Here is a 12,702-nt window from a genome sequence, read left to right as displayed (position 1 = left end):
TCCACCTGGTAAGTACATGTAAATTTATAACTGGAATAGCCCTAATGTTTTTCCCGTTTCTCTACCTAGTAAATACATGCAAATTTATGATTGAAATAACCCTAATGTTCTTCCTGTTACTCTACCTGGTAAGTACATGTTAATTTATAACTGGAATAATTCTAATGTTCTTCTTGTTGCACTACCTGTTAAGTACAAGTAAATTTATGACTGGAATAATTCTAATGTTCTTCTTGTTACTCTATCTGGTAAGTACATGTAAATTTATGACTGGAATAACCCTAATGTTCTTCTCCTCACTCTACCTAGTAAGTACATGTATATTTATGACTGGAATAACCTCAATGTTCTTCTGGTCACTCTACCTGGTAAGTACACGAAAATTTATGACTTGAATAACCATAATATTTTTCCCTTATCTCTACCTGGTAAGTACATGTAAATTTATGACTAGAATAACCCTAATGTTCTTCCTGTTACTCTACCTTGTAAGTACATGTAAATTTATGATTTGAATTATTCTAATATTCTTCTTGTTACTCTACCTGGTAAAAACATGTAAATTTATTACATGAATAACCCTAATGTTCTTACTGTTACCCTAACTAGTAAGTATATGTAAATTTATGACTGGAATAAACCTAATGTTCTTCTTCTTACTCTACCTAGTAAGTAAATGTAAATTTATGACTGGAATAACCTCAATGTTCTTCTTGTCACTCTACCTGGTAAGTACACGTAAATTTATGAGTGGAATAATGTCAATGTTCTTCTGGTCACTCTACCTGGTAAGTACATGAAAATTTATGACTTGAATAACCATAATATTTTTCCCGTTTCTCTACCTTGTAAGTACATGTAAATTTATGATTTGAATTATTCTAATGTTCTTCTTGTTACTCTACCTGGTAAGTACATGTAAATTTATTACATGAATAACCCCAATATTCTTCTTGTCACTCTATCTGGTAAAAACATGTAAATTTATTACATGAATAACCCTAATGTTCTTCCCGTTTCTCTACGTGGTATGTACATTTAAATTTATTACTTGAATAACTGTAATATTTTTACTGTTACCCTACCTGGTAACTATATGTAAATTTATCACTTGAATAACTTTAATGTTCTTTCTGTTACTCTACCTGTTAAGTTCATTTAAATTTATGACTGGAATAACCCTAATATTCTTGTTGTTACTCTATCTGGTAAGTACATGCTAATTTATAACTGGAATAATTCTAATGTTCTTTTTGCTACTCTATCTGGTAAGAATGTGTAAATTAATGATTTGAATAACCCTAATTTTCTTCCTGTTACCCTACCGTATAAGTACATGTAAATTTATGACTTGAATAATTCTAATTTTCATCTTGTTACTCTACCTGGTAAGTAGATGTAAATTTATGACTGGAATAAACCTAATGTTCTTCTTCTTACTCTACTTGGTAAGTACATGTAAATTTATGACTGGAATAACCCTAATGATTTTCTTGTCACACTACCTGGTAAGTAAATGTAAATTTATGACTTTAATAACCCTAACGTACTTCCAGTTACTCTACCTGGTAAGTGCATATTAATTTATGAATGGGATAATTCTAGCGTTTTTCTTGCTACTCTATCTGGTAAGTAAATGTTAATTTATGACTTTAATAACCCTAATGTTCTTCCTATTACTCTACCTAGTAAGTACATGTAAATTTATGACTTGAATAACTCTAATGTTCTTTTTGTTACTCTACCTGGTAAGTATAAGTAAATTTATGACTGGAATAACCCTAATGTTCTTCCTGTTACTGTACCTCGTATGTACATGTAAATTTATGACTTGAAGAATTATAATGTTCTTTCTGTTACTCTACCTGGTAGGTGCATGTAAATTTATAACTTGAATTACCCGAATGTTCTTCCTGTTACTCAACCTGATAAGTACATGTAAATTTATGACTTGAATTACCCTAATGTTCTTCCCGTTTCTCTACCTGGTAAGTACATGTAAATTTATGACTTGAATAACACTAATGTTCTTCCTGTTACTCTACCTGTTATGTACATGTAAATTTATGACTTGAATAACCCTAATGTTCTTCCCGTTACTATACCTGGTAAGTATAATCAAATATATGACTGGAATAACCCTAATGTTTTTTCACTTTACTCTATCTGGTTTGTACATGTAATTTGATGACTGTGATAACTATAATGTTCTTCACTTTTTACTCTACCTGGAATAACTCTAATGTTCTTCCTGTTACTCTAACTAATAAGGAGCCTAGCTGTTTGTTTATCTCTTAGCTCACGTGATTAGTTGTTTGTCTTTATTGAATTTCGTTCAAAGCCACTAGACGTCGATCTGTCCAGAGTTCGAAATGATAGTCTACAGGAAGACAGTTTGTCATTATCATCCATTGACAAATGCTGTATTCAATAGTTTAGTTTCCTCCGATGAACACAGCAGATAGCCAGATGTGGCTTTTCTGTGAGAATTACACACACAGTAAAACACCTACAGACGTTATTAGTGTACAAAGCTCTAAAATCAACGACTTCAAAATCTGTTTGTTGAAAGGTCACAAGCCGATTAACAAGCTGCGTTATTTACAACAAATTTAATACATATATTGTCTATTGCTTGACCATGTGGAAGTAATACAGATCACCTGACAAGGCCCTCTGACACTTGGGAGTAGCTTTGATGTTAACCCTATATTGCAAGTTTCCACAAAGTGTCTTCTACCAAGTTCAGGTAACTTGTTATAATAATAATAATAGTAATAATAATTACTAACCTTATAAATTCAAAGATGTGTGTTGAATGGTAACATTATACTGTTCCAGTCCATTTGTTTTACAGGTTTGATTCCTTAATATACATATAAGCTACTTATTAATTCTGATATTCCATAATAGGCCATTTTTTAATAAGATAGTATTAATAATTAGGGAAAATAAAATAAAAACACAACACACACACAACGAAGACTTGGCATGGCGGTTTGGTTATGACGCTTCCCTCCCCATCTGAGGGTCCTGGGTTCAAATACCCTTCCATTCAAACATGCTTACTATTTCAACCTTGGGGACGTTACAATATAACGGTCAATCTCACCATTAGTTGGTTAAAGAGTAGTCTAAGAGTTGGCGGTGGGGGGTGACGACTAGCTGCTTTCCCTCCAGTTTTCCTCTGTTAACTTAGCGACAGTTAGCTCAGATCGCCATTGTCTAACCTTTCGCTGAATTTAAACCAAAAAGTAAACTAAAGTAAACTAAAACCTAAAAAGTAATTATAATCCATTAGCATGACTTCATATTAATGATAGCGAAGGTTAATATTAAAAAAAATAACTAATAATAAAACCTAAAACAACTATAATCTATTACTGTTGATCAGAAATGGGATGATCTGAGCTATGATAGAAAGTTATTTTATTTGTTGATAACTTTAGGTTCCTTGATCGTAAACAGGAATATGCAAGATATAGTGTTGTTAACCCGACGTGGTCAGATGGTTAAGGTGCTTGACTCACCATCTGAGGGTAGGAGGTTCGAATCCTTGTCGTAACAAATACTTTTGCCGTAGGGGCGTTATAAAGTAACGGTCAATCCCACTATTCGTTGGTAAAAGAGTAACTCAACAGACGGCGTTGGGTTGTGATAATTACTTATCTTTCCTATAGTCTTACCCTGTTAAATTAGGGACAGGTAACCCTCGTGTAGCTTTGCGCGAAATTCAGAAAAAAAACAAAAACGACAATATTGTTGACAAGCCACGAACAAGGTAAATCAAAAAGTAATAATAATGATCTATAAAAAAGTATTGTGAGTTTATAAAATACAATATTTCACAAATATTTCGTAAAGTTGACACCAGTTTGTTCTTCTTCTTCATTCCATGAAATAATATATAACAAATTCAACTATATCCAATCAAAAGAATTGTAACAACTTACATTGGTAGAGTAAGCAAATGAATGACGGCGATAGATACAAACAAGATGCTAGTACACAGAGTGTACCAATAAAAGTGGGGATCTGACTGTCGTTGATATTCTGTTTCTAGCCTCCTGTCGATGAAACGGAGTAACACTGGATTGAAGTCGTCTGTAGAGTTGGCACATTGTCTGTTTAAAAAGAAAACCCATTAAACTCTATGACAGATGATAAGAAACAGTCGTCTTTGAAACTTATAATAATTTCTGTAAAATTTGCTAAGAAAATATGTTTACCGTACATTTTCAAATACTGATTTTAAATGTATTACCGCGTAGCGGCCCGACATGGTAAAAGAGTAGCCCAAGAGTTGGCGGTGGGTGGTGATGACTAGTTGCCTTCCCTCTAGTCTTACACTACTAAATTAGGGACGGCTAGCACAGATAGTTCTCATGTACCTCTGCGCGAAATTGAAAAACAAAAAATACATCACAGTACACGATTCCTTATCACATGGTTTATTTAGGCAGTTACACAATAAACCATTCACAAGTGATATTATATTTGTAAAAACAATTTATCAAAGAGTAAACAAACAAAATAAACTCACTAAAAATAATATAAAACGGTTCGATCAAGTCAAAATGGCCCGCATGGCCAAGTGTGTTAAGGCGTTCGACTCGTAATCCGAAAATCCAAACATGTTCGCTCTTTCAGTCGTGAAGGCGTTATAATGTGACGGTCAATCCCACTAATCGTTGGTAAAGAGTAGCCCAAGAGGTGGCGGTGGGTGGTGATGACTATCTGCCTTCCCTCTTGTCTTACACTGCTAAATTAGTGAGGGCTAGCTCAGATAGGTCTCGAGTAGCTTTGTGCGAAATAAAAAAAACCCAACAAAAACATCAAGTCAGAATACTCAGAAGTTTACGATAGACGTTGCTTTCCTACGTGTAGAAACTGCTGTAGATATTTCAAGCTTAGTAGTTATTAAGAGTGTCCAATAGAATATTTCTCTGAATTAGACAATTAGACACATAAGTTCCTACTGCTCTTAACAACGCATATATTTGTAGTATAAGAATACACTATTCGTTTCTATCTTCTTGTAGTTTTAGATATTTGTTCTGAGATTATTCTTTGTTATAGATATAAGCAGGTTTTATATAACACGTGGTTGAGAAAACTGTTAAGTTGATCTTGTTTAAAGTTAGTTTTTTCCACTGGTTGTACACAAAAGTAGATAATATCTACTCAGAGAAAGCATTGCTCAATATGGCACATTTAGCAAGGATGTTGACGTCAGTGTTATTCAGTGATTGTACAGGAGACATCTAGAGACTACGACTCTACTAGTGTTGTAATTAGAACGGCCAGTCACTTGGGTAGCGCAAGTCGCCCTAGGTGATCGCGAGGTTTTTTGTGAGCTAGTAAACAAGCCTTGAATTTAGAAAATGTGGTACAAAGTTTCATTTCAGTAGTCTCTAAGAAGATTCGGTGAAAGTTAACAGCAAGTATACACACTGAATTTGTGTTTTATTCTATAATATAGATCGTTTTTTCAGAATGTTACTCAGTTGGTAAGTGACTTAGTGCTTCTCAGTAATCGATGTCTTGAGCGAATCTCCTTTTATTTAATGGACCTAGCCGATTTAGCTCCGGAGTTAATTCAATTCACTTCATATACTACATCTCCTAAGATACAAATACAAACATTTTCAAGTGATATAAAAAGTTATACTTTTGGAATAGCAAAAAGGCAAAAAAGAATATTAGACTTTTCTGCCCAATTCTGTAAGAGCAAAGTTAAAAGAACTTTACAAAGGAAGTGAAATAGAAGAAATTGTATACACTACTGTTTTAGTTTTATAGAAAGAGGTATGTATTCTTTTGGAAGTTTTGTTTTTTAATATGTGTGAATCTTTAAGTGTGAAATTTATATCTTAATGATTTCTTTGGTGTAAATCCACATGTTTATATAAAGTAAAAGCGAGATGAACATATATGAATGCATATGAATCTAAATATTTCTGATGTTAATGTAGATCTATTTGTATACAAATATAGATTTTTATGTGTGGGAATCTCATTTATTTTCTATCTTGGCAATCTACTTATTTAATTGTGTTTAGTCTAAATTTTCAAGTGTGGAACATAGTTACTACAATGCGTTAATATAGATTTTTGATGTTGTAACCTGGCTTATTTCTGTGTTTTATTAAACTCTTTCTTTCAATGTGAGAACCAAAATTTCATTATTCAGTTTGCTTGTCGAATTTCGTGCAAAACCATACGAGAACTATTTGTGCTAAGCACGCCTAGTTGTGGCATTTATTTGTTTGTTTTTAAATTTGGCGCAAAACTACACGAGGGCTATCACCAACCACCTCCAACTTTTGGGCTACTCTTTTACCAACGGATAGTGGGACTGAAGGTAACATTACAACGCTCCCACAGCTAAAACGGCGAGCATGTTTACTGCGATAGGGATTCGAACCCTCGACCCTTAGATTACGAGTCGAGTGCCTTAACAACCTGGCCATGCTGGGCCCAGTTATGTGATATACTGGAGGAAAGAAAGCCCCAGATTTGTTAAATCTCCAATTGCAGCACACGATTTAGGGTGTGTGGGTGAGAGAGGAAGGGGTAGTAATGGGGGGACGAACCATGAATATTCAGATCCAGACTTTCACAGTTTAACGAAATAGACTGTGATCGACTTGAATTTCGTGTAATACGAATCTTGTATTCAGTGTGACATTTGCATAAGTGTCTAAATATATAAACCTAACTATTTTCAAAGAACTTATAAACTAACTTTGAATTTAAGAATAATATACAGATTATGTTCCGTAGCTTATGACTTAGATATATACTAGGATCTACCTGGCATTTTTCTTTTGGGTCATGTTTAGGGACTCCGAAGAGTAAACCAAAAATGGGTCACATGCTTCAGTGCTTACTCATGATCTAGGAAGGACCACGCTCATAATTTCATAAATTCAATAAAACACACTAATGTTGCATCCAAATGAAAAGATGTTTTTTTTATTCCTATAAGAATGAAGTTGAAAATGATTATCAGTAGCTGTTTACTCTTTAACGTAGGCTCGAATATAACTCGACGTAGTTTTTATATTACTTTTCTACTAGCTTGTGTACCTATCCTTGACTGTAGGTTATGTAAATTCGTCATAAACGAAAGGTTATCTCAAGACATGAAAAGTTGCTTTATTTATACGTAATTGTAAAAAAAAAAAAAACACCCATAACAACTGCAAAATACAAAATGTGAAATCGCAAGATTGTTTGTATCTTCTCACGGATACTACAAGCCTTCAAACCAAAGTGTTTGTATCATCTCACGAATACTACAAACCTTCAAACCCAAGTGTTTGTACCTTCTCACGTACACTACAAGCTTTCAAACCAAAGTGTTTGTATCATCTCACGGACACTACAAACCTTCAAACCAAAGTGTTTGTACCTTCTCACGGACACTACAAACCTTCAAACCAAAGTGATGTTTGTATCATCTCACGGACACTACAAACCTTCAAACCAAAGTGTTGTTGGTATCATCTCACGGACACTACAAACCTTCAAACCAAAGTGTTGTTGGTATCATCTCACGGACACTACAAACCTTCAAACCAAAGTGTTGTTGGTATCATCTCACGGACACTACAAATAGGAGGGAATGTAGTGATAAAAAACGCAAAATGTCAAGCATGAAGTGTTTTGTACCTTCGTATGGACTGAATTAATCTTCAAACTAATTTTGATGAACATCCATTTGTCCTCCACGAAGCATTTACATGGACATAATACAATAATATTTATATAGATTTTTCTCTATTTTCAGACTGGTATCGAAAAGAAATCATTTGATTAATGTAAAGATAACACTAGAATAGAAGGCGTGGATCGTTTACTCTCACCTTTACGCACCAACAGATAAAATCCGGTGTGACGTCACGTGGTGCGTAATATGGCAAACCTAAAAAAGTATTGCATCTGAGGACAGTACAAATGCATGAAGAGAGATGAGCTAAACGTTGATTTTGGAACATAACCTGTTAAATACCATAGATAAATATAATTTATATGAAGCTGAATATCATATGAAATATCAGAGAATATACATTCTAGAAACCCAACACATGACGAAGACTGAACTCCAGTGTACGATGTTGATAGTCTACTGTAACTGTTACAACCACTTTCACTTCCAGGCAGATGCACAAAATGTTATTGCCAAGACACGAAAATTATATCAATCTGGGTAGTTATTAGAGCATCAAAGGTATCAGAAGATTATTAGAATCGACATCATTTCTTATCTGTAGCATGGGAACCGCATAGAATCATTTGAAAAATAGCTATAGAACAAACCAAATCTAATTAAGCACAGTATTGACTATTGGTATGTCATTGGGAGTATGCCTGGTATGGTATGAAAAGCAATATGCATCAATCTTTCAGGTGGCAAGCAGAAAAACACACCAGTTCTCGCGAGCAACTAAGAGGTGGCCAGTGACAGAGTGATACTTCACGTTCGCTGTACTGTCAAACACGAGACATTACAGCCCCTTCAGACACACGTGTTGTGTTATATGCAACTTTTCACTCTCATAGCACTCTACGAGGTTACGAACTTCATTTGATTTGGTTTTTGTGTGACGATAAGGAGAAACTATACGATATATCCTGACTACAAGAATGGACAGACAGTTGATGCAGGTGTTACGAGTAGGTTATGCTCTAACAGGAAGTGCTGCAGATGGAAAAAAAGTGGCACCACTAGGGGTAGCTCGTAGTTTTACAAATATTTCTTTTTTGGGGGGGGATATTTGGGAGGATAACGTTTTCAGACGTATCATCAGTAAACATAGAGTGATATATCACACAACAGGCAGACCAGTGAAGCTGTGAACATGTACTATCGTAAATGATATCTTGAATGTATAATGATACAAACTTTGAAAGACTGGCACTTATAATTTTAGTATCTACTTCGACATAAAACGTGAATATTTGCTCTGCTGTAAACATTATGCTCAACCAACAACGTTTAGATCCTCTGCCTTATGGTTACAGACTGTTTGATGATGTAGCCTAATTAATTAAGATGCAAGTTGTGCGACTAGTTAATTTGGTTTTACTATGCTCTTGCCTGAACTTTTCTGAGTAAATCGATGTGTACATTTTTGTTGGATCTCTGCACATTGAACATTCTGAAAGCGTGACGCGAGTGAAAAATGGAAAACACTAATTAAAGATTCATATGAAATATTCCAGAAATTTTGAAATTGGCATAAAGATTCAGTGATGCTGATATTTGCTTAGAAGCAGGAAATTAGTGAACAGAATATGCTTACTGCACAGGTTTAGGTTTAATTTGGTTAAATTAATTCAATAAAATATCCACTGGGAGAAACTATAATTCTCTTTCGAATGTTTCTCAGAATAGAAGTAAAACATCTTCGTACTCTCCCAACCGAGACGGCCCGGCACGGCCAAGCGTGTTAAGGCGTTCGACTCGTAATCCGAGGGTCACGGGTTCTAATCCCGGTCGCACCAAACATGCTCGCCCTTTAAGCCGTGGGGGTGTTATAAGTGACGGTCAATCCCACTATTCGTTGGTAAAAGAGCAGCCCAAGAGTTGGCGGTGGGTAGTGATGACTATCTGCCTTTCCTCTAGTCTTACACTACTAAATTAGGGACGGCTAGCTCAGATAGCTTTCGAGTAGCTTTGCGCGAAATTCAAAACAAACAAACAAATCTAACCGAGACCCTTAATTCGCCAATCAACTTCAACGTGTTGAGCCGTATTTCTTGATTTCATCCTTCATGTGCAAGACTCTTCCTAAAGGAGCATGTAACGTTAGTTTGTTAGTCTTCTGTGTTCCCCAAATTTACATCAAAAGTAAAACTTGGGCACACCAATATAACCTACTTTCTTCCTGTTTCACGTGGGTTGACGATTATTGTGACACACATCTCCCGCAATGAGATGTGATGAGAAGACACAAAATGGCACACACATCATGTCAACAGAAGCGAAGAGAAAAGAGCTACTCGTAAGAAATATCCAATGGGCAGCAAACAAAGAGTAATCATGTTGCATAGAAAACTAAAGACAAGGAACCTGACGTGTACTCCAATAAGAACGGATGCCTTACCCAATTCCAATTGAAAGAAATAAAAAAACCACGTTTATGAGTCTTTCAACTTACTGTTGATCTAAACACGAAGTACAGGAAGTAAGTATCTCTTCTCTCCTTCTAAAAACATAAATGGCAACAAAGATATAAACATTTGCTTGTCGCTTGATACATAATATAATGAATTCGAATGTTGATGTTCAAAGGTTAAAAGAACGTTACACAATCCTTATATAATTATTAATAGTTCTAGTGATCTTAGCAACACCTAGTTAGTTTAGATGATTGTCTGTGTTGTACTTTATTAATTTTAATCTACAAAATCGTGATAAAAAAACCCAAAACTTTCTACAATAATTATAACTTAGAAGATTGTCTGTGGAGCGCTTTCTTAATTTTAATCCAGAAAATTCGTGAAGGAACCCCAAAAATCCCTATAATAATTATAACTTAGAAGACTGTCTGTGGAGCGCTTTCTTAATTTAATATGCAGAATCGTGACAAACCTTAAATTTATTTTACAACAACTATAACATAGATGATTATCTGTGGAGTACATTTTTAATTTTTATTACATAAAAAATCTTGAAAAACCTTTTAAACTTTCTACAATAATTGTAACTTAAATTATTGTCTGCAGAGTTCTTTCTAAATTTCAATCCACTATAATCGTGAAAAAAACCCTAAATTTCATTTTACAATAATTGTAACATACGTTATTTTATGTGGAGTACTTTCTTATTTTTAATCTACAAAAATCACAAAACATCCAAAATTCTCTTCAATAATTATAACTTAGATGATTGTCTGTGGAGTACTTTCTTTATCCTAATCCACAAAAATCGTGAAAAACACTAAAAAGTCCACACAATAACTCTAGCTTTCTTGTTAGGATAATTCACAACAAATATGTGCAAGACGTTATTTTTAATTCACTTCAAGGGGTGTTAGGTGCTTCATGAAGTTTGGAACATATTAAGCACACCCTCATCACCAGAGGAAACGGATTGGCTGTTAATATATACATATATTTAAAACATATGGAATTTATGGAGATTTTTAAGCCTGAATGACTAGAAACTGACGACCCTTATTACTTTCGGCTGTTACTGTTATTTAAATTAACGTTTTATATCGGTTATTTTAAATTATAATTTTGTTGTTTTTTTTAGCGTCACTTTTAGTTCACCATTACAACACTAACTAACCTCGCGTGATAACGTTTTTCTAACTTTAATTGCCACCTAGAACATTAAAAGAAATAAAACTGATTTTGAAATGATTGTTTCCGAATAGGTTTCCGTATTGCAATGAATATAACGTAAGCGTTTCACATACACAGACTTCTCGTTCGATACGGAGCGGAACCAGTGTACCGTTTTCAGAAACAGATTACAGCTCAACGTGGGAGAGGGACTAACATTACATTTCAATCACTATTATTAAATTGTACAAGTTTTAATATGATTCCACATAGGTGAATAAGAGATTTCTTCCCGCTCGTTTTGAAATTTTGTAAAATAAATACGAAATGAATATCTTTTTATTTTAGCAACATTGTTTCAGAAATTAAAATATTGCTGTGTAAGTAAGATATACGTAGTTTTAGTTTAACTGACAAAACCAAGAAATATTAAATATTTTACGATACTTAACGTTTTATTTACCTGGTTTTTATGTTCAGTTGTCGGCCATACGAGGTTTGGTTTGCTTTGAATTTCGCACAAAGGTGCACGGAGGCCATCTGCGCTAGCCGTCCCTAATTTAGCTGTTTAAGACTAGAGGGAAGGCAGATAGTCATCACCACAAGCCGCCAACTGTTGGGCTACTCTTTTACCAACGAATAGTGGGATTAATAGTCATATTATAACGCTCCAGAACTGAAAGGGTGGGCATGTTTAGTGTGACGGGAATCGAATTCGCGACCCTCGGTTTACGAGTCGAGTGTCTTAACGTGACCCACCATACGAGGAAGGTACAGTTTAAAATCATTGTGCTTAATATTTATTTTCTTGGTGATTTGAAATACATAGTTGATATCAATTATTATTAACCTTGTAAAAACACTATTTGCTTTAAAGATTCTCTGTTCCTTCAGTCCCCAATGGCACAGAAGTATATCTGCAGACTTACAACGTTAGAATCCGGGTATCGATTCCCATGATGGTCAGAGCACAGAAAAACTCATTGTGCAGCTTTGTGCTTAACTTCAAACTAACTCAAACTCTTCTTTCTAAAGTTTTAAAACAGATGAAAACTTGCTTAATCTGAAAACATCCCGATTTGTCTCAGAAATCTTGAAATTGTCGTTGAACTATTCCCCCATTTAAAATATAATTTACTTGATAAAGAGGAATACAACAGGTGGATGTTGTGCTTGTGACCCATCTTCATGTTCTATCTAATACTGCTTATGTTTTACTACCGCAGCATCTCTAAAGATAAACACTTAGAAACTTCTACATATAAACTACGTGACATTTCAGATTCATAATATTTTTTCTTTCACGTTCTTTAACAGCAAGATTTAAAATAGAAAAATGGTTCATTCTTAGTTAACGTAGAAATAAAATATTTCGAAATGTTTGAGCAATTTATTTAGAAA

At 34.4% G+C, this 12,702-nt stretch overlaps 1 protein-coding gene across 1 annotated transcript in view; it reads right to left on the bottom strand.

The window, feature by feature from the left end:
- Positions 1 to 12,702, bottom strand: part of LOC143251010 (adenylate cyclase type 2-like) — a 178,744-nt gene that overhangs the window by 17,272 nt on the left and 148,770 nt on the right. Inside the window, exon 12 of the mRNA XM_076502285.1 lies at positions 3,954 to 4,124. Coding sequence (XP_076358400.1) covers positions 3,954 to 4,124 — 171 coding nt within the window. The remainder of the gene's footprint in view (positions 1 to 3,953; positions 4,125 to 12,702) is intronic.

The sequence above is a fragment of the Tachypleus tridentatus genome, chromosome 5 (assembly GCF_004210375.1).
Source record: "Tachypleus tridentatus isolate NWPU-2018 chromosome 5, ASM421037v1, whole genome shotgun sequence".
Classification (NCBI taxonomy): Eukaryota; Metazoa; Arthropoda; class Merostomata; order Xiphosura; family Limulidae; genus Tachypleus; species Tachypleus tridentatus.
The sequence above is the reverse complement of the archived record's forward strand: the minus strand, read 5'-3'. Positions and strand labels throughout refer to the sequence as shown.